Source organism: Musa acuminata, chromosome BXJ2-2, assembly GCF_036884655.1.
Source record: "Musa acuminata AAA Group cultivar baxijiao chromosome BXJ2-2, Cavendish_Baxijiao_AAA, whole genome shotgun sequence".
In the NCBI taxonomy this organism is placed as follows: domain Eukaryota; kingdom Viridiplantae; phylum Streptophyta; class Magnoliopsida; order Zingiberales; family Musaceae; genus Musa; species Musa acuminata.
The window spans coordinates 25671681-25695130 of NC_088339.1; the positions used below are offsets into that span (position 1 = coordinate 25671681).

The 23450-nt window shown below is 38.4% G+C and overlaps 2 protein-coding genes across 3 annotated transcripts; both read right to left on the reverse strand.

Moving 5' to 3' along the window:
* Positions 1 to 136: 136 nt before the first annotated feature.
* LOC135605588 (uncharacterized) lies at positions 137 to 7794 on the reverse strand. Of its 2 annotated transcripts, XR_010484458.1 has the most exons (16): positions 7421 to 7794; positions 7271 to 7329; positions 7103 to 7183; positions 6922 to 6995; positions 6736 to 6818; positions 5610 to 5713; positions 5178 to 5320; positions 5064 to 5111; positions 3808 to 3860; positions 3409 to 3493; positions 3264 to 3330; positions 3047 to 3157; positions 1799 to 1903; positions 1558 to 1616; positions 852 to 899; positions 137 to 754 (listed from the first exon to the last, which is right to left on the reverse strand). XR_010484458.1 is itself a non-coding variant. In XM_065095855.1 (14 exons), the coding sequence occupies exons 1-14, from the start codon at positions 7699 to 7701 to the stop codon at positions 1576 to 1578; spliced, it is 1335 nt and encodes a 444-aa protein (XP_064951927.1). In that variant the 5' UTR covers positions 7702 to 7794; the 3' UTR covers positions 1128 to 1575. The 2 variants fall into 2 exon arrangements, 1 of the variants encoding a protein (XP_064951927.1); XM_065095855.1 differs by lacking the exons at positions 137 to 754; positions 852 to 899 and having other exon boundaries at positions 1128 to 1616.
* Positions 7795 to 9832: 2038 nt separating this feature from the next.
* Positions 9833 to 22716, reverse strand: LOC135605587 (nuclear pore complex protein NUP1-like). Its single transcript, XM_065095853.1, has 9 exons — positions 22242 to 22716; positions 17944 to 17990; positions 16815 to 16968; positions 16194 to 16453; positions 15201 to 15503; positions 15017 to 15106; positions 13611 to 14333; positions 13055 to 13494; positions 9833 to 11976 (listed from the first exon to the last, which is right to left on the reverse strand). The coding sequence occupies exons 1-9, from the start codon at positions 22699 to 22701 to the stop codon at positions 10263 to 10265; spliced, it is 4191 nt and encodes a 1396-aa protein (XP_064951925.1). The 5' UTR covers positions 22702 to 22716; the 3' UTR covers positions 9833 to 10262.
* Between the last annotated feature and the right edge of the window lie 734 nt (positions 22717 to 23450).

Here is a 23450-nt window from a genome sequence, read left to right on the forward strand (position 1 = left end):
GACATTCCCCACTGCCTCATGCTCTCCGACTACGAGTGGCTTGGCGGACAAAATGCTATATGAATCTGAGGTAATCTGGATCCAGTAACACATCCATGAAGACGAGGAAATGTGGCTCAGGGACTGCTCGATGCAGTTGATGGATGGGGGTTGACTCTAGTAATAACATGAGTTCTCTTCAATCATGAAGGGACCCACGAAGGACCGAGACAGACAGTGATGCAGATACTGACATGTGTGATGAGAACAAATGATCGTTTCTGTGGAACAGAACACGACTTTGGATAAGACCAGTGACAGCCACCGCAAGCGTCCTTTTCTCCTCTGTAATGTGGCACTGGAAGCAGTCATAAATATCTCTTCTATCAAAGCTGCAAAGCATCATCTTCTTCCTCGAGCCTGTAGGTATGTCAACTTGGTCTTTTTAACTCTTTTGTTCCAATTTAATGTAGTCATGCCCGGCCGGGGTTTCTGGAATCATAATAATGTACACATCACCTGACTATCGTCGGTTGAAGCACTCACATACCTGAGACATCCTCGGCATTGACTCTTGCAATGCCCTGTAGCTGTAACTGATCTGTTTCTAAATCAATTTGTTATCGGTAATGATTCACAGTAATGCAAACTTAATTGTTCATCATCGTGAAGAAGCCTTCAAATGGACTTGGGAACTTTCTGAACCTCAAAAGTCTATCAATGTGAAGCAAGCTTCATGTGACCAAAGTCTTCCTCAACAATAATCTGATCATATCTGAGAAGACATGGAGCAATATTGAGGGTTAAAATACAGAGAAAACAAGGGGAAAAATTTTTTCACAAAACCAGTCTACCCAGGAATTTTGTTATACCTCAGATTGTGAAAACTGGAAGCTTACACAGCAGAACTCCAACGTAATCTGTTCATTCCAGAAGATAAACATTGCTTAATTTAAAATCGTAAATAATTTCTTGAAGGTCTAAGTAGAAAAGGTAAAAGTCAACCCAACGCGGTAAGGCACCTATCATCAATGCATTAATCTCAAGAGGAACAACACAAATAGTCGTCCATATTGTAACACAAAATCATGCAACTCACATAAAAGAAATCCAACCATCCGACTATCCAAAAAGATCGAAAATCTCGGTTGAAAATCTATAAAACCCACATATTGCCAATTATCCATCATAATGATAAGAGTTGTAATTTAGCACATGGAACCATTCCCCCCCACGGACTTGGGAAAGAGGGGTGTTATACCATCAAAGACATCACTTTCCATATCATTGAAATAACACACTACAATTGAAAACGTTTGAGCTTTTGTTCATATCACAGGTTAACCCCAAATTTCGATGGAAGGAGGAAGACATCAACACAACCAACTCCTAATTTTTTGCAATCTCTTTAGACCAACATGTTTTTAATCTAATAGAGCATTTACAAGATCAACTAAATGGACATCAAAAGACACAGATTGACCACTTCTTTTTCAGACCTCCATTACGTAGAAGTAAGGATTTCATGTTTAGACAATTGATACTTGGCATCCCAAAGACAGAAAAAGGTAACATTACCATGGAACAACCAGTGGCTCAATCCAAGCTACCAACTGGATGTTTTCCCCTTCCATTCTCTGGCACAAGCAACAAAAATGGTCAGCCAAGAGTTGATGAAGACACTAATGCTGTTGAACAAGGGCAACAAACAGGAAACATGGGAATGCAAGAGTCTTTCAGCAGGTTCATGTGTAATCTGCACAAACAATAGCAATTCAACCGGAGCAGCTCAAGTTTTCTTCTTAAACTAGTCCCAGACCTTGGGATACATCTCCAGAATCCAATGCTTCATCTGTGATAGCTGCATCATGCCCCAACTCCAGGGAACCAGAGAAGGACCACACTGAGGCACAGTTCTGGTCACCTACATAGACAACAAATGGGGTTTAAGTTGATCAACTGACAAAGTTGGCAGGCAAAAGCATACTAAATTCTTACCAAAAGAAAGGAAACTATCATTAGTTTGGTGCACAAGAAATGTGCATATTGTTATGCTCTATCAGATTTACCAGAGGAGCACCAATAATATTTCTCTAGTATTTTTAGTTTCAGAAACAGTTGTATCTGAATGTCAAGTTTTTTGGTTAAAAGTTCAAGGCATAGTAATTAGCTTTTGATATGTTTTACAAGTTCTTACAGTCTAGCTAGATCAGTGAATCTTCATCAACTAATGGACCCATATGTTTCATCTCGTGTATTTAAAAATGTATATTCATGATGGAAATCATGCTATGCTAGTTACTGGCTCAAATTGGGTAAGATGATATTGACTGAACTTAATGTTATTTTTAAGTAATAAATTGACATAACAGTTATTTTATAAGTGAAATCACAAGTTTGGAAGATTATATTATATATTTCATAAAACTCGTCTGCATTGAAATAAAGCTGTATAAAAAATATATATCTTAATTAATAATGGTCTTCTACTAATCATCAACAGACAAATCAGGTTTATGTTTCTGTTCACATAGTACATCTCCGATCCATTAGATTAATAAGCATCAAGATGACAAAAGGAGGTAAAAAATGATGTTGGAAAGAAGAATAAACTATATGACCTTTGCCCTCCATCCTAGCATAAATACATGGACAAAGCTACCATTAAAACAATTTTGTATATGTCCCTGCAAAAGACTGAAATAGCAAATCTACCATGCATAGCTTGAAGGCACAAATTGGAAAAGCTAAAAGCAGCCTTAAATGCTGAAATCAAACATTTTTAGGAACAGATGCAGCTTCCATTTTCAGGGGCAGATAAGTGCTTTTGGGTACACATGCAAAAGGATGAGTTTAAAATGGGTCCTCCGAAGACTTATATAAATTATCTTATCAAAGAAAGCAGCTGAAAACATATAAAATGTCTGTTTCGATATACTTTTATTTTAACAAAAATAGTACAGGTGGGCAGTGGCATTCAACATTATAGATCAAACTACCATGGTGAGACACAAGTAATTGCATATGTAATATGAAAGACTTCTGAGTTAAGCAGTATATCTTATACCACTCAAGCTTAATTTCTCCTCAACATTGTCTAGCAAATCAAATCTTCGGTTCCCAGATGATGATGCAGCCAATGGCAAAGAAGGATGAAATGAGAAACCATTTACAGTATCTAGAAAGAAAAGAACATCAAATGACAAATAAAGGTTAAGGATATACAAGATATCAAATGGAGAAAAAGTCAGTGCTGAATCAAAAGATATAAACAAAATGTGTACCAGATGCAGCTTGAAAGCTTGCGGCCCAGTCCCCAGTTTGAAGATCATAAATGTGAACTAGACCATCCTGTCATGACAGTACAATCAACTAAGTTTATTTGGTTTTGTGAGATAAAACAAATTATTAGCAAACTTGCAAGACTACCTCTCCCCCAGTACCAAGGTGCCTGCCACAAGGCTCAATATCAAATGATATTCTCTGGTTTGTATGTTCTGATGATCTGTATAGTCTGATCGAGGAACCAGTGAGAACTTCATGATAGTCTTTATGATATCAGAACAATAACACTGAATTCAAGGAAAATTGCATGCATTCCTCATATGAGAAGAGTGGAAGGAATAGAGCAAAAAGAACAAAAGAAAGAAATGTTTCAAATGATTTATTTCCAGAAGATAGTTTTAGGGTTCCACTACATCTACCATATTCTTGATATCCAATGAGCTAACACAATTTTATGAAAAACATGGAACCTAGTGTATCTTAACAACAAACATGTAAAATCTCTTTGTACGGAAATTGTAACACAAAAATTGAAGAACTTACTGGTAAACTATCCCAATGGTATTGCGTATATCCCAGCACAATATATAAGGATCCTGAAAGCAACAGGAATGTCAATAACATCATTTCACACCAAAATATTACCAGAATAAAATATGTGGACCATATTATCAGCAAGAATAATCCAATATTAGCATTTCAGGTAACATATTGCACAAACCACAACAAATGCCATGCAAGTGAACAGGTGCAATGTATCATATTAAGATTCATAGAAATGATAGTCATGAAGGCAGAAAAGAGAAAGATCTACAGAGAACTAAAATATTGTTTTGTAGCACTTGGAAGAACCAAATTTAGCTTATGCACAGCTCCAAGATTCTAGTTATAATTTGTAACTTTCATTTTTTCGGTCAGAATCCAATTTGTTATGCTTAAATGGTGATGATATAGGGGATTCTAATGACCAATAGTTCAGTTTCAACATGGTGGTCATCTCATAGATTGTACATCGTGACCAAAGGATGACAACATCTTAAGAAAAATTGGGACCAAATTGTCAACTATATAGGAAAAAAAATGGTTTTGTGATGCAAATTATCTGTGCACTACAGTAGGACTTGTCATCATTCAAAAAACATGCTTACACATTATGACAAAAAAAGGAGCAAGAGCTTGCTTCAAAAGTATCAACATAACATGTTCCCTATAGCAACTAAGATCCATAAAATGTTATACAAACATTAAGAAAGATTAAAACTGTTTTATCAAGAGAAGGAATTGTAACTACACTCAAGTAAATAGCCAATCAATCAAGTTCAGTATGCATGCATTGTACAAGCTAGAATCCCAGACATGAATAACTGACCAAGCAGCTTCAGGTTATCTGTGACACTTGATTAATCTCACATCCTATTAGACAATCATCATCCATGAAATGGACTGGTCAATCTTTTCCCATTTTAATAATGTGTCGCATGAAGTACAATAGAAAATTGGAACCTTTCTGTAAAGAATCAACTGAACTGGTAAATTGCTTAACACTGTAAAAACATGGTACATAGAGAAGCATTGAAAGATGATTGATAGGTGTAAGTGGAACCAATAAACAAGCTAAGATGCTCTGAAGTACATACTTTAGTCCAATAGACATGGGAAAACCTGACGAATGGGATTAGGATCCATCAAAATAGGATCACTGCTTTTTTATTAACTATAACAAATGAGTTGGATGCGGCTGGACATATTTCACCAGTACAATAATAGTTGGTAACTGGAAATTGTCAGCCTCAACATACCTTCCGCCCTCCTGTATAAAGATAATTTCCATCTTTTGAGAACAATACCTGAAAATATAAACTGCCATTAACGGTTGTCACAAAGGTTTAATATAAGGAGAGAGTCCCACTAACCTGTGTAACACCCCCTAATTGGCCATGTAAAACATACAACAGCTCCATATTATCCTCCGAGTAAATTGCAGTCGTCTGGCTATAAGAGCCAATAGCAACCATCCCAATGTGAGTAGGAGAAAAGGCTATAGAAGATACAATACCTAGAATAACAAAAAATTTAATCAATGCCAATTTGAGAAAAATTTACAAGGCAAAAAGTTAACACCTCGAGAATTAAGACAAATAGACCCAAAAAACTTATGTATAATGCAGAAAGATTATTAACCAGTTAACACAAGTATCGAATGTCTATAAATATATGCATATAATACCATATAGCAAAACAAGATAACTTGAAACGATTACAGTATGCATGCTAATCTCCACCAAAACTACAATCTGAAGACACTACTTCTGATCTAGAAAACATTAAAATACAAGAATAACTACCTGAAGGACCATCATTTCCTTTAAGCAGAGAATGCTGCTGGAACTCACGTCCAGGGCGATGTACATCAAAAACTCTTAAAAATTTATTATATCCAGCGAAAAGCCTACAAAACAAAGAAATCTGTCTGTCAGAGGGTGAATGAAATTATTCTCATATGGACTAAAACCAGGATGCAGATTGCAGTGCTTCATGATCATATGATTAACATACTGTTCAGAGATGAAAACCAATAATTCTAGTTAATTTTTTTAAAGTTTATATCATTGAAAAAATTGCACAAGTGAAGCCAACCACAATGTTTGCTGCATTTGAAATCAATACAAAGACTGTATATAGCTTAAACTAGTCTTGGGTGTTCAACAAGAACTACAAGAAGAAACCATAATGTCCAATTATTTGGGTCAGATATGCCAATCTTTTACCTCCATTGAGCTAGTTTAGAGCAATATTACTAGTCAAACTAAGAGCATAAAATCTATTTCCATTGCGTCTAATGAAGAAATTTTTTTGGTTTGCCATTGGGTCAGCTACATCAATCTTTTCCACGCATTAAGCTAGTTTCGGGCAATATCTTATCCAAACAAAGAGCAGTAAAATCAATTTCCCTTGATTGTAGTAAAGTTTTTTTTTGGGTTTGTCTCTACCTCTCCTCACACCGCAATGGATTGGCCCACATGCTTTCCATAAATTCTTCCATGATTCTTCAATAACCCTGTCTTTTCCTTATATTAGTGTTTCATCAGATAAGCCAATTAATCCAGTATCTTCTTTGAATGTCCACAATGATAATGGGTAGTCATGTAGCCCTAACATAAGTACTCTTTTAAGTTCATGAAAATATCCCTACTTGTGTACCTAAAGCAACATATCTTACACAATGTGGATGGAGTAACTGCAGTTTCCAAGGCAATTCTTTATCATCTAAATTCTTGACAAGTGAGAGCATTAGCATAACAAGTTAGTCCATTTATATGAATATAATATAATTGTTCTCCAAACATGTAGGCAAAAACACGTTGGCAGTGCATGGTAACCAAATAACATCTCAGAATGTGAATTAAAGTTGATTATAACATGGTGACACATAGACAAAGGAAAAAAGGGCACTTGATGTGTTTTTTATACTTGGATCCGGATGTGTTGAAAGAAACAGAAAGGGCAGCTGTTATCTCATCCATGGCATCGTACGCTCTATAGGTGCAACGTAGCTGGCATTATCAACAGAAAACAACCAAAGTAGAGCAATATACATGTTATTTTTGCATAAATGGATCAGAAGAGCAAATCCCTATCCTCATAGCTGGTAAGCACCTGACCAGAATTGGCATCCCATAGATGGATCGGATGGTCGCGTGTTGTACTTGCAAATACACAGGTTGCAGGATCTGCAAATGAAACTTCAATTATGATCTCCTTGAATCTCTTCACGTCACAAAAATCTTTAGAAACAACAACTGCACTTGAATATTCCGCTAGTAAGCGAGACAAACACCTGATGCAGACATGTAAGGGAACCAACAGTAGTCATAGACGGTCTCAGCCTCGCCCACAGTGAGACTAGAAACGTATGAATCTGCTCCAAGAAGTACCAAGCAACATCAATTCAAGAGAAGAATACAAAGGTAAATTCATCGATCACGTCCTGAGGGTGCATCCATACCCGGTCCATCAATCTCAGCACCAGTACACTCCGCACGATCGGTGAACGCATCCTCCGGTCTGATCGGAGAGGGAACAAGAAAAAGGCAACAATGACAAGACGGAAATCCGAACAAATCGAACCCGATCAGGAGAGTGTGAGGGCACCCACAAGTAAAAAAGGCGGAGGGTGTCGTCGTCGGAGCTGGTGAGGAAGCAGGAGCCGTCGGGCGACCACTTCACCCCTTTCAAGAAGTTGCCGCTAGGGCTTTCTCCCGCCCGGAACTGCTGGCGGAAGTGGTAGAGCCTGCGCGGGGCTCGGTCGAATCTGAAGACCGGCCACTGGTAGCACCACTCCGCGTCTTTGTTCTCTTCTTCTCCAGCCACTACTTCTCCTTCCTCCGCCTGCAGCAGCTGCCGCTCGTCTCCCGTGGGCTCTAATGGTGGAGCCATCAAGGAGCAGAACCGAGAGGAGAAGCTGCGCGTAAAGCAGCACAGGAGGAGGCAGACCGATCTCTGCCGCCAAAGAGCCCTAATTTAAAGGCGCCGTATGATTAATCTAAATACTTCGTCTTAGTAAATAGAAAATATTTATTTTTATTTTTGACTTGAGATTAATCAACCATATAAAACCCCAATCATCAATCGATATAGAAAAGTCGATATTGTGTTCTTGAATCACATGAATAATAACAAAACAAAAATAATAAAACTCAAGTAATTAGTATGATTTACTCGAGTGATGATTCAAATCCTCATCCTAAACAAAAACCTGTGAGCTTCCTCAGGAACGACAACCAGAAAATTGATCATGAAGAACACAAAAGAAACAACAATTTGTAGCGATTTCACCAGTCACATGCAATATGGGAGGCACTAAAAGACTAAAAGCTTCATGAAAACAAATGGCCAGGCAAATAAAACCTTGATTTCCATCTCCCTCAAGCTCATGCTTCTGTATTAAGCTACACACCATCTTGTCTCATATTACTTCATCTTCCAGCCAGCATCACCATGGGCAGAAACAACCACCTTTACTTGCAATATCAGCAGAAACAACCCTTCTTTTCTTACTACCATACAACATTTTTCCATCACATCAGCATGACATTGAACAAGTATTAATTATAGTTAGCAATACAATCCCTTTAAGAGAGAGGAAATTATTGCTCAGGGCATCACAGATCTTGATTCAGATATCACCAGGGTCTCGTAAGATTCATCCTTCAGGTAAATGAAACAATTACAATTTGGATGGAAAAGAACCTGGAATCTTGATTATACAGTCAATTAAATGCCACCACCTCCAAATTTCAATAGCCAATCACACAAAATCAGAACCATCAAACCTGAACATGGTCTTCCAACTTATGATTGCAACAGCCAACTCCAGCAGGCAGGCAAGATGACAAGATGTTCAAGTAATTTTAGCCACAACAACCGGAAATTGATCACACAGGCCTTGTGCAAGGAAGAGATCAAGATGCTCCCATCTCACTATACTTCATGTACCTTGATGCAGGAGCAATTAGAGTCACAGAAATCAGTCTTCTGGTCCATGTAACAAGAAGCTTTGCACAGATCATGCTCAGATTCACAGTTTCAGCTATATGTTACAAAAATAAGGAAATTCAGCCTTTTACAGGCGCAAATACATACTACCAGCTATAATGTCAATCAGTTTCACACAAACTCGGAATAATTAAACCTGTGACATATCCAGCATCTGACAAACTTGATCATTGAAGTGTCGATAGATCTCGACATGCGAAACAGCATGAGTCATATTTGGCAATCAGACAGAAAAGAGAGGAACAACAAAATATATTTTGAACTTCTATCTCCAAAACAGGTGCCTGTAATGAAGCCACATGAAGCAGAATGTTGACTTCTCAGTACATTGTTTCAATTGTCACTTAACATCTGATTAACATATCTTGGATGTCTCCAACAAAATTCATGGTTGTACAGGACTATCCAGATGTCATGGTTCATTCACTAAGGCTTGCAAGACTAGCTTCATATAATCGATTCAATCCAAGTTAGTTTGTGCCATCCATACGCTAATACTTTACTGTAGAAGACACACATATTCTCATCCACCATAACCAAATGCAAATTAAAAATACCAGGAATCCTAATCGTAAAACCATAGCATGAATTGTATCTGTACATGACATTGACCATACAGTTAAAATTCTTTACATATGAGACTTGAAGAAAAAACATAAAATACAACTAAAAGACATGTATGCATGAATTAGCACCAAAAATGATGATCTTTCTGAAAGCTATCTATCCAAACAAAAAAAATCAACTACGATGATGATAAGAACACAACAGGATATCCTTCAACTTAGCTATGGTTTGTGAAATTTTAAAATAAGCCTTCAACAGAATATGCACAAGAATAAAGATTGAACTTAGAAATTCAAAATGAATTAATTTGTCAAGCCCTTGCAGAAAAAAAAATACAACTTTATTTGCTTTTGTTGGTGTTTGATGGGTGATGATGCCAGAGGCAGTAGACCATGTGAATCTTTTGGCAAAAACATAACATTCGTTCAATAGTAATCATAGAATGTAAAATAAGACTACAAATCTTCAATTCTCACAAGCCAAAATTGCCAGGATGTGATACAGATTACATCAAAAATTATGTTGGGACTTCAACAATACAATTATTAATACAAGCATACCAACAGCAGAAGCTTATCCTTGACAACAGTCCAAAGTGCAACAGTCCTGCATGCTGTCTACCACTAAACCAAAACTGCAACAATATAGGCTGAAGAAAGCTGGAAAACCATAATATGCTAAAGAAAAGGGTGAAGTCTCAAGTGTTCTGAAATTTCAATGCCAAGGACAATTCGCCCACGTTCCAGAGATCATGCACTTTGATGGAGACATATAGCACTTCTTTCCTTAAGAATTCTTTGCTATCAAATAATAAGCAAAATCTAACAAGCAAGAACCGCAAATGCATCTTAATTATATCATTTTCTTAGCTCTTCTTACTTTTTCCTGTGCTTATCTCGTCTTACTCTCACGATTCTTCGACCAGATTTCTCACCCCCGCTACTTCCCAGAGAAAAGCTTCCTCCTGCAAAATCTGCATTTCCAGACTGTTGGAATGGAGACTGGCTCTGAGGAATGAAACTATTCTGCTGGCTGCCAAATTGAAAGGTTGATAGCCCACCAGGAGTAGCTGGGGCACCGAACATGAAGTTCGAGGATGCAAGTAAATTGGGCTGTCCAAATGTCGCTGCTGGAGGAATAGAGGACTGGGCAGGATCATCAGCCATGCTATCCTCAACATTCATCTGATCATTTCCAGGTGAATTCAAACTAGCTATCTGATTTGGCACTCCAAACACAGGCTGTGCAGAAGAAGTTGATGAATTTGTGTTTCCAATTGAAGTGAATGAAAATGCTGGCACTGATGCACCAAACGTGAAAGGTGAACTTCCTGAAGGAGCTGATGCAAATGGAAACCCTGTAGCTGGGGAAGAAGTTGTCGAGCCAAAAGTGGAGCCAGACACTGATGACTGGGATGATTGGGAACTGGAACTGAACAGGGCAATGCCTGTACCTCCTACAGAGGAATCGTTGTCACCAAACTTGGTCGACAAAGTACCACCTGTTGAAAAGGAAAAGCTGCTTGAACCAAAAGGTGGAGTTGATGCAAGGGAGTTGCTGTTGCCAGCACCTAGAGAGGAAACAGTAGCACCGGAAAAAGGAAAGCTGGAACTCGAACCAAAATTTGTTGCTGGCACAAATGTACTAATGCTGCCGGAGTTGGAAGATGATCCAGTAACAGAGGAAAAAGAGAAGCTAGAACTTGAACAAAGAGGTTTGGTAGCAGTTGAGAAACCAAACGATGAGCTTGCAGAACCTGATGAGAAAGTGCCACTTGAACCAAATATTGGCACCGGAGTTGATGAACCAAATGTACCAGATGAGCTTGGCAACGGATTTGACATCCCTGTTCCAGACACTGCTAGCTGAGTGCTAAAAGTAGATCCAGCTGTGTCACCAGATTTTGTCAAGTTTTGAGGATTGTTACTAAAAATCAATGAGTTGGCACCACTAGACTGTGATGATGCACCAAAACTGAAGAGTCCAGACGATGAAGTTGAGAAAGACGAAGACGTCGACCCAGCCAAAAAATCACTGGCTGTACTAAACAACGGTGATACGGGCAGAGCAGATGAGCTATTGATCATGCTCACAGATACTGATGTTGCAGCAGATGTACCCAGAGTGGCGGAGCTGCTTATGCTGAAAGTGGACGACTTATCAGACTCAATCAAGTTGGCTGGCCCACATTTTTCTGTTGACGAAATAACTGGACTAGAAGCACCAAGAGAACCACAAGTATTGAACTGGAATGAGGAGATCGTCGACAAAGCAGGTGCAGCATGTGAGACAGCAATTGAAGGACTAGGCATCGTGCTGATGCTGGTAGAGAAACCTGATGGACACGAAGAATCCGATGCCATGCCTGAAGCATCAGGAACCAAGGATGTGGTTGAGGTCAAAGAAGCAGCTTCATCATTTAGTTTAGAAGTTGTTGAAACTCCAAAAACGTTTATGCCTGAGCTAGTTAAAGTTGACAAGCCTGAGGATGCAGCACTTCCACATGCATTGAACGAGTCTCCACCTTTCATGGTTTTACCAACTTCACCTGAATTTGAGCCTTCTAATACATCTGTTGTGGTAGCATTACTAAACACCAACCATATAGTCTGAGTTAGAAGCTACGGACTCTACATAATAGTTACAAATAGAAAAAATATAAATGTAGAAGGAAATCGATAGCATGGTTAAACAATACTACATCCTCAGATATGTTTTAGTTTTGTAATAATTTTCTATTATTAATTTTCCAATAATTAAAAATAGGAATTAATAACTGTGAATATACTCAGCCAACATCATGTACAGCAAGAACACAACAGTAACTTTTTTCTTCCTTGCAAACAAAAAACAAAGGCATGAATAAAATAAGTGCTTGCAGATGACAAATTTTGTCAGAGATATATAAGAAGATTCAAGACAAGAATGACCACTAAAACAGTATAATAGTAATAACACCACCAACTCAACCATGTAAGGAGGCAAAACAAAGAATCCTTTCGAGCAATATACGATAATGTCAATAATACAGAATAAATCTAGGCAATAAAATACTTCTCCAGAAGTAGCTAGTGTTTCATCATTATGAAGTCAGATAAGCATGATATGGTCAGCATAGTCTAATAATTGAAAACTAGAAACATAGCATGGAGAATTCCTGTCCTCACTGTTCAGTTACGTAAAAGCAAATTTTGTTATGATTTCCCAAGAAAATCCATTTAACTGACCATTTTATTCCATCTTCCCCATGAAACTAAGAGGATCATGGTTAATTTGATCCTTTTCTTGTAAAATCCTTCTAAAACCTTCAACTGAGAACAATTCAACTGGCTAGAATGACCTATTCCCAGACTTCAAATGGTTAGTTGTCTCATGTACCCTCTATCTATTTTAAGGGCATTATGTTGCCATACCAATCGAACAAAGCTTTGTGGCTAGTAACCTTGTTTCTTCAATGCTTTCAAATGTGGCCAAAAGGATTTAGGAAGAAAACAAGTTCAAAAGTTATGATCATTACTCAATGAGTTCAAAAGTTGTGATCATTACCCAATGTGCTTAACATTGGAAATATTTGCTTGCTGTGTTATATGAACTTTCAGATATTGATGTAACGAAAAATGAACGTTACTTCGAAGACAAACTCTGAATGATAAAAAAGAAGACTAACCTCACAGCAAATTTCGAGACACTAGAATCAGCATAAGTTGAAGGAGATCCAAATGAACGAGTATTCAAGACAATTTTACTTGTAGAAGCAGAAACTTCCTCATTCTGTGTAGCTGATTTCTCAAGCGATGTGACTAACATAGGACAAACTGATGGTAATTTGAAAGAATTGGAAGCAGGTACAGCAGGAAAAGGGAATCCATCCCTTTTATCGGTACCTGAACAATTGTTGATCTTCTGGGGATCTCTGTCCAATATCGCTGTAGACACATGCATACCAATAGAGGAAGATTCTACAGATTTCTCCAAATTAGTTTTTGCAACATGTGTAGTCTCGAGACTCTCGACCTCCGAGATCGACTCTGATTTATTATCAACAATAATAGTTGGACTAGAAGAATTCTTTATATTATAACTGTCGTCATCCAACATGTCGAGATCCTTAAACACAAAGAGATAAGGCACAAAACATATTGTTATCCTCTGATATGGATTACCCAAATACATTCCGAAATAATCACATGAAATTTATTCAGAATACAGTAATGGTTATGTACCTCAGGAGCACTCATCTGAAAGGAAGGTTTCTTTCGTGTGAAAATAGTATCGGCACCTGGAATAACAGCAACATTAGCCGATGTCACAGTAGGCTTGGCCTCTGTGCCAACTAAATTAGGTTTCTTGAGAATAGAGGCTGTAGATATAACTTGAACCCCTTTAACAGCATGCTTTGTGTAAGCATTTTCTTCAGTCTCGTCTTTCTTATGAGAGATGGCATATCCTTCTTGGTGTGAATCACTGGCAGCTTCCAAACCGCCATTCACTTGCACATTCAAAAATTTAGATGTATCAATTTCCTCCATGCTTTTGAGAGCCCGCCCACCCAGCATGTTCTGAGTTAACATATGTGGCGAGTCATTGGTATCAATTTTCAGTTTAGATGATTTCTCTTTTGGAGATGGGGCCAGTTTATCAAGCTGCTGTAATATTTTCCTAGCCATCTCACTGGACTGCAGTGGAACAGGAACAATAGGCATCCCACCATTTTCTGAAGCTTGTGACTCTGCATGATTGTTCTTCTGTTCATTCAGGTGGTAAAGCTTTTGCCTAGGAATTATAGAACCTCGATCAACATGAGTTGAGGAAGAAGGCAGAAAATGTCCCACTGATGAGTATGAGCTTTTCAATGGAGACATCAAATTAGACTTTTGTCGGGTCCTACGAGTTGGACCAAAGGATCCAATATCATCATCCAAAACTGAGCTCCTCCTTTTTAGCATCTGCCAGGTAATACAGAAAGAAGTACCTATATTAATTTATTGAACACGACCAACAAATTGTAGTTATATGACATATAAGATATGAACATGAATGTCAGGCCACAAAATTACTAGGAGACAGCCACGGCCCAGGTGTATTTGCTAGCATATCAATGGTAACAGTTAATCATTACAATATTAACAAAATTCAGTGTCTGCATGTAGAACCTACTGCTTTATAACATGACATTTTTTACCTAAAATACAATAGTAATTCACCCAAACAACAAAATGAAAAGAGTAAAGTGTTCTTGTTTGGTTACAGAAGAGGATTTGAAAGTGTAGTTGTTGTAAGATCAAATAGCAAGCTGTAAAGGACCAACTATTGGGCTGATGGTGACATGGATTTATCTTGCTATTGATCTCTACCGTGAAAAAATCACTAATCAAACCAAAACCCATGTTTGAAGCTTCATGGTACACCGATTGTACTGCCAAGAAGTACCAATCCGATTGGATAGTGGTATACCACTACCACAGCAAACTGACCAAGTACTACTATCAACCAATTATTGTTTTTGGTGTACTTACTGTAATGTACCCATTTGATAGGGCACATATATTAGCATCAGGTCTGCATTCCAAAACCTTCCTAGCTACTACAAGCCATCAAAATGCAAGCAATATCTGCAAAAGACTGATACCTGTCTGCCACCAGGATGTATAATATTTGTGGACATTGATTGACTTGATGAAGAGGGGCCACCATAGCCATCCATCAACAACTTGTCACCCTAAAGCAACAGCAAATAAGATTCTATGAAATGGGACACAATATTTCTCAGTGACACAAATAAGAAATATGAATATAGTGGCATCTATGCCTACCATCAAATGGGGCTTGAAGTATGGAGAACGAGACATCTTATAAATTGCTGATCTGCCATTTAGTTTTGGACTTATATAGCTGTTCGGTTTAGTTTCAGGAGGTCCAGAAATGCAGACTGCAGATCTCAATGCCATTGGACGATCAGAAATTTTATTTCCATATGGTGTACCACTTGGCAAAGCTTTATCTTCACGAAATAATTTATTTTGCCCGCTTAGATTTGCAGGAGATACTTTAAAAGGCCTTGATCTCATATATGCCTTAGCAATTTCTGTTGGTAAGGCAGCTTCTTCCTTGGGAACCTGTAATGCAAGATAACTACAGCTTCAGATTAACAGCTAAAATTAGTTATTCATACATGGTTCACTTGAACTGAATATCAATTTGAAATGGGAAAAATTAACCTACCAAATGATTTATTTTGACTTATGTTCAGTTAAAGTTAAGAAGCCCTTTTTAAAGCTACGGTTTGCATTTATAGAGCATGAAACAATCTAACATTGTTCTCCAATGCAGTACTGGACTAGAAAAGCTTGTTGTGAACCATACAAGACTAGTTAACAAGTAAAAGCACATGCACAATTAATTACATCTTTAGGAAGAATCAATAAACTTTTAAATTTGAAAATTTTAGAAAGAAAATCACAAATCATGCAAGTAAGAATTGAGAAGGAAATAAGACTATGGCAAAAAAAAAAGTGTCCAGCAGACTGCAAAATAAGCGAGCAACTGGATATTCTTGATCATATCCGTATTTTCTGCAGCATTCCCGTATGTCCATCATATCTGTAACTACTACAGAAGGATTCAATTTAACTGGATGGCATTTTCAAAACAAAATACCTAGGCAGCATGAATTCACAACAAAGTGCAAGTTGTTTGCAGCAGCAGATGAAATAATCTAAACAAGCTTCAACTTCAGCATTTCAAATGATCCTTTGCATTGATTATGACATGTGCCTAGAAAGAGAAGCAAAGAACAAATATCTTACAATCAAATTGACTGGAGTTGCATCATTTCCATTTAACCCAATGATGCCCCTTTTTTCTTGTTCTGAAACAACTTCCTTATCGTTTTTATAATAACTTGATGCTGGTTGTATACGAGTTGGTTCAATAGCACACTGCTGCTTGTTATTTGCTTGATATAGAACATTTGCCATTTCTTTATTCCCAGAATTGACAGCCACTTCTGGTGTACTTGGCTCTACAGTTCTTGAACGTAACAATTGAGTCATGCGATCAAACTCAATCCTGTCATATTAGTGACTAATTTTTGTAAGAATAACAGGAGAAAACAAGAGACAGGAGAAGTTCATAGAGTATACAATATGAAGAAAATAGTTATGATAATTAGGTTGATTATTACTTGTGAATGTAAAATTAGGATAACAACAAATGTTGTATCACTAAATAGATCCCTGGAAAAGACAACATATGCATTTGTCAAATGAGAGTGATATTGATACATGGTGGTGGTTGTATCATGAGAGATATCATTGCTTATAATTCACACAGCATCTAGCAACAACATGAATGAACTTTGAAAGTAATTACTTCCACCAAAATATGAACAAACTGTGTTTAATGACAGTTCCAAATTGCAGATACTTTCCTCGTAAAAGTTTTCTGTTTCAGTAGTTGCTCGAGATCAAGAACTCCATCAACACAAGAATTGGTTCCATGTTGAGCGCCACCAGCATTAGGACAACTATTTATATTATTTCCAACATTAAGATGTTGTTCTTGCACTTCTTGCAATGATTTCTGTAAATAAAACTTTGTAAAGTCATAGAACATAACAGGTTATTGAATAAAATACAACAAAAGATAATATGTTATGCAGAAAGATCCAGAAGCTCAATTTCACAAATCGACGTCAATTTAACAAAAAAAAACTACATAGTAACCATGCATTCTGAACAGCAAGTAGCAACTAAAATTTATCATATGAAGCATAAGCGCATAACAACTGAAATGAACTCAAAGATGCAAAATTCAACAATTACACCAATCACTAAAAAGTAGTATTAAAAAATATCCTATCCACTTCATCAAAATCATGAAGTTCAGCTGCAAGTGGTGCTGTTCTGTACTGTGCTGACCTGTGCCAAGGGCATGCCAACATGTGCCAACCAGTGCCAATTTATTATGGTTGGTACACACGTCACTGGCATGCCCTCATGCAATAAAATTCAAAACCCTGGTGACACCACACTTAGTAGCATATAGCCCACAAGGAGATCAACGATCACTGCACACGCATGTATGGTTATATCCAATAAAGACAAGTGACTTGAAGAGACAACAAAAACAAGGCCACATCGAACACATCTCAAAGTACATGGAAAATTTAGTATTAAGGAAACACAAAGATGTTAGTTTTGCACATTGAATATGTCGGTGGAAAGTCGGAGGAAAATTTTTTAACCTAATACAGCACGTCATAACTCAAGCTTGGTAAAGCAATTGCTATTACTCAAAAAGAACCTTAAAGGCAAACTGAAAAAAAACAAAGCAAGTGGTCATAATCATGACGTCAAAGCTACTTATTTAATGATAATAGAATTTAACATTCTTTACAGCAACTCCTGACAGAAGAGATATAGATCAAAACTAATTGGAAACAAGCTTAAATTTAATCATAAAATGCTAATGGAAGTATTGCAACAAAAAACGTGGGTTAGTACACAAAAATATCTCAATTAATATCTAAAAAATCGAGTTGTTTAATTTTCTTACAGTACAATGTTCTTCGGAGACTTCTTCCATAGATTTAGCAGTTGCTTCTGCAAAAAAAAAAATGCATTTGACAATAAATTTGTTGAAATAAAACATCATATGCATATTGCGGCTATGGTGGACACTAAATATGTATATGTTTTCCAGCTAGCTTAATCGAAAAATGCAAGATACAAAGTATTAGATGATGACAACATAAAAAAGAATAAATCAAAAATCATAAAAACAACAAATTAACATTTAAAATATGTGGAAATCAACTATCAGTGTAGATAAAATCAAGAATGACCCTCTAAATCCAAAATGCATATAGAAGATAACAGAATCACTAAAGCAACTAACTATTACCGTTATTCCAGGAATGAAATAACTACCACTGGGTAAAAGCTTGTTACATAGATCATATCAACCTAGAATGAAGAATGCCTTCTACCAGAAAAAAGAATGAAGAATGCCATCTACAAGCATTTAATTGATCAACATGCTATGGGTATCTATCAAAATAGACGTTTTCGGTGCTGAAAGCTTTCAATTCAATAGATCCCCTTCCTCTTATAAAAATAAAGTACTCAAACAGTTAAACCAATGAAAAACCACAAAGAACATCTGGTGACCTTGCATTCTCTCCTTCTTTACCTAGAGTTCTATTCAGGAGGCATGGAACCGAAACAACAGAAGAGACAGATGAGGATCTATTAGTAACTCAATTATAATACATGTACAGGATGTACTTAATGTGTATGGCCTGCCCCACAGAAATGTTGGAAATGATACCTTGGGATGGATGAATAATATAGATGAACAAAGATGACAAATGTAAGCACCAAGAGCAGTATAGAACCTATCCTTGCAACTCACAATAATGAAACCAAAAAAATAAACATGGAAGCATTTATTATCTTTCTCCTATAAAATATTGGCATTCACAATCGTCAACAGCAATAAATCATTCATTAGAACTGAACTTTAATACCAAAAGTAATTATAAACAGCTTCGTTCCACCACCATGAAAGAAGATACAATACAGAGAGCATCAATAGAATTTGGGTTGAAAATGTGCTTACTAGTTGTCACATTGGTTTACTTTGGCCTTTAGACTTAACGGTAATTTAAAAACCGCTAGGCACCAAAAAGCGCCAAAGTCCAAAAACGCCCGAGGCGCTAGGCGCTCGCCCGAGCGAAGCAAGACGCTAAAATATAAAAATATATAATATAATTAATAAATATAATTATTTAAAATTTTAAATTAAAATATGCTATTAAATTAAGCAAATCTATTAACAGTATTGAAAATTAATAATTTCAAATAAACCTAACAATATTAACAGTATACTGTATACTGTTAACAGAATGATAAGAAGGAAGTGTAAGGGGGTGCTGAGCCTGCTGACTGAGAAAAGAGGAAGCGGTAGCAGCAGCGGAGTGTAAGGAGGCAACGGCAGCGGCGAGCGACGACAGCGGCAGCAACAGCGGCAAGCAGCGGGAGGCGTGAGCGACGACAGCGTTTACGAGCAACGACAACGGCGAGCAGCAGCAAGAGCAAGAGCGGGAGCGGGAGCAGGAGCGACGAGCAGCGGGAGGCGCGAGCGACGACAGCGACGGCGTTTGCGAGCAGCGATAGCGGCAGCATTTGCGAGCAGCGACATCGGCGAGCAGCGGGATCAGGAGCAGCAATGGCGTGGGTTAGGGTTCGGTTGTCACTTATAGCAGTTTTAGTTGGTTCGATTGAACCAACTAACCATCGGAGATCGAACCAGGACCGAACCAGAGCTAAAATCCTGGTTCGGTCGCCTTGGTTAACCCAGGCGCTCGCTCGAAGCGCCCAACGCCTGGGCTCGGGCGAGCGCCCAGGCGGCGCCTGTTTGAAGCGCGCCGCCTGGGAGATTAGCGAGGCACTCGGGCCTCGCCTCGCCTCGCCCGAGCGCCTAGGCGAGCGCCCGAGCGCCTTTTTAAATCGTTGAGACTTAACACCTTTTTTCTAGTACATCATAAGATTAGAACATTCTCGGTTTTAAATTTGACTTTATTAGACTCCACATGAAGGAGAAAAGGTTTAGATTGTAAGTAGAATATTTTGATGAAAAAAATACTTATTCTCTTTATAATATTCAGGTAAACAAATGACAATAATTTGCACATTCCAGAAGTAAAGTCAGAATATTTCTTTTTGCAATATGAAAGTATGCAATGACAATACACAAAGTACAGTACAATTATAATCTTCAGAAGATAGAAGTATATTAGGATCAAACACAGAGAGAAGGCACGAGAAGACATTGGATGAAAGAAAAAAGGGGGAAGCGCTTCAAATTGATTTTTCCAAGCTTCAGGCAGAGGCAGATGGACTCGCGTTCATCTTGATTCAAAAGTTTATTCAGGTTCAAAGTCCACGATCTGACCAATTTGAACATAAGTTGATGTGATTAATAAGACTAACGAGTGAACCGAATGACACATAGTTAAAGCTAAAGTTATCACCTCAACCTAATCATGCCTTATCTGACAGATGACTCATAATTAAAATCCTATATAGATGCAGAGAAGACTACCTAACCGCAGATATTGCAGTTTAGCCTTTGGGTCAAAAGTTATTTCATAACAGAGGTTGCCCAATTCAAGCTACTTTGAGATCAGATATTCGATTACCAAATGAGTCCAAATTGGTATATCACAGGTATTGACCTGACCAAAACCACACAACTTGCATGGTATGTATAGTTTTTAAGATTATCACAGTTTGCAATTCCATTAACACAAGAATTGCAGTATATTGGGATTGCATAGTTTGCTTAGGCCTTGAATTCCTATCGATAATTATGTATTATATAGGAATCTGTCTTTTCTCTCTGCTTTTACCATATTTGTTCTTATTATGGATTGAACCAATGATGCCAAATGCAATTGGACCATCCTTCTAACTCAATGACATACTTTTTATAAAGGAAGTCAAGGTTTGTCAACAATTGCTAGAAAAGCATTCTGGACACAACCCATCTTAATAAATGGTTCCTTCATTGTAGCTACTGTCTCTTAAGGACAAAGTTCACCACAACCAAGGTAATTTTTACATTCATTTTCTTACTCAAGTCCAGATCATAGAGAAGATTCTTATTCAGTTAAACTGTAGAATATGCCTATCATTTTCCACAAGGCAACTCTTTTAAAAATTTAGTAGCAAGCGAAGACTTATGTCGAGAGTGACTAGTTATAGACTAAAGCATGATGAAAAATTAAGTCAGCTATTGCATCGAACATCATATGATGAATTGATGAACTGATAAATTTTCCATACAGGTAATTCTCCAGTTGACGCAGTTAGTCAAACATGATCTTGTGAAATTGTTCACTTAGTTCATCACAACACACCCAGAGATATACATCAAAGACAGAAGTCTAACCTGATCCAAGTATAACGACCATTGGATGCACGAACTAAGCAGAATTCTCTTTCTATGATTATATGAGCTAGTTTCTACACCTGGGCTGTACATAGTTTTCACAGCAAAACTAAGTACTAAGTTGACTCTAGTTAAATTGACATATATCTGTGAAAATTGTTTGATGCCCCCACAAAACACACGTCTTATAACATGTTGGAAATTAGAATTTATCATGAAAATGAGAACAGAAAATGATGATAAAGAAACTGCAGATTCTCCAGAGAACCAAAAAAAGGCTCAAACGTAGAATTGGCAATGAAATATAATGACAAACTAGAACCTACATGGGCTATCATACGCAAGAGGTAGAGCATCAGAGGCATAAAAGAAACAAGACAAGGTTACTGAAAAGCCAGCCGCTTAATAGAATACTACAAGAAAACGGTATTAGTCTTGCAAAATAACTTAAGTCAGAAACATATAAGACCAAGGAGAACATGTTTGCGAACTTTCATCAAGCAAAAATCGCAGTCCATCTACCGTATACATACAAAAAGAACTCTACAGAGTACGCTAATAGAAGCTACCAAAATATCCTAAAAGCTAAACGAGGACTTGGCAATCCATATTTCTTCAAAAATTCCATCTTTGTTGATACAACAACGCCACCAAGTTCCAAGGTGATCGAAGCATAATGCAAGAGATCAAGTACCCGAACAAAGAAGACGGTTTGCATCCAGAACAGGCACTTCTAAGAAAATAGGAAACTTGCTGGTCAATCACAATGAACAAAAACACTACAAATCCAAGAAAACAGCAAAATCCGAACAAAAACCCTAAACACAAGAACCCTAATCGAGAGATCTGAGGACGAGGCAACCAAGGAAAAGAGCAAGAAAAAAGGGGAAAGACCATACGTGACGCAGCAGCCGGTGGAGGACCTAGCCGCTTCTGGAAAACGGAGGAGGAGAAGAGGCGGGAGGCGCTCCAGGCGATGATCCGGGAGGCGGGGTCCACGAGCTTGGACAGCCACCCGTTTCCCCGAGTCTCCGCGGCGTGGCCGCGAGCGGGCCGCACGGCAGAAGGAGGCCGCTCGTACGGAGTCGCGGGGGCCCGCCGGAAGGGGCGCTTCGGGAACTTCCCCCCGATCCCGCCGCCGCCCTCGTACGCCTCCATGGGACGAAGCGGTCGAATCTCCAACACGGAGAGGGCTTGGATGAAGAGGGGAAGAGGGACTGGGGGCGTGAAGAAGAGAAGGATTCGGCTCTGGGTTCGCAAGGAGAGCAGATATAGGGTGGTGGGGGGCGAAGCGAGAAGAAATGGGGGGAAGGAGGACCGAACCAGAAGAACCGCATACGACGGCGCGGCCGTATGCATACGGGATACGGCCGTATACGTATTCCTCGGCACTTGAGCGGTGGACCTCAGTCGCGTCGGATACGCAAAATTTTGGACCCGGAGTTTGTACCCAGAACACTTTGCTTTATCTCATTGGCCAATTCTTAGAACGAAAGTGAAGGGATGATACTTGCTAGCTTTAGCAACCGGGGCCCACAAGCGAGGTCATTTCCACGTCGCTCCGAGGCTACTTGGCAGGTCCTCCTAGGGGCAGGAGAATCTCCGGTACATCAACTTGAACGCGGTTCAGGGAGCGGGCCCCATCTCTCCTTGCGGTTTCGATGAGGCGCCCCTCTGGATCTTGTTGTTGGCACGGATCTCAAAGCACATCGAATTTGGTTCTGCTGCACTTGATCTACTCGTTATTTCTGGGATTAGTGGCCCTTATTCACTACTACTTGTGTTCGGCGCAGTAAATTCCAAGTGACGTATTCTACTAACTTACAGTGACTTACATTTCAGTCGAGACAGATGTTCCGTCGACGAACTACTCAAACAGCCACCCCACACCGTCTTGTCGGTACCAATTTGGTGCTCGACTTTGAGCTCGTTAGCTTCTCCGAGTGAACAATGTCTTGGTATGTGACAGGTATTAAAAACACTACCTGCGAAGGAGACCCACATACCAATCGATCGGATTATGATAAGGGAGAAAGAGAGAATCTTCATGAGTGTCCCAGTGAATGGGATTTTTTTCCCCAAAAAGGAACACGCTTATTGCAATCCTC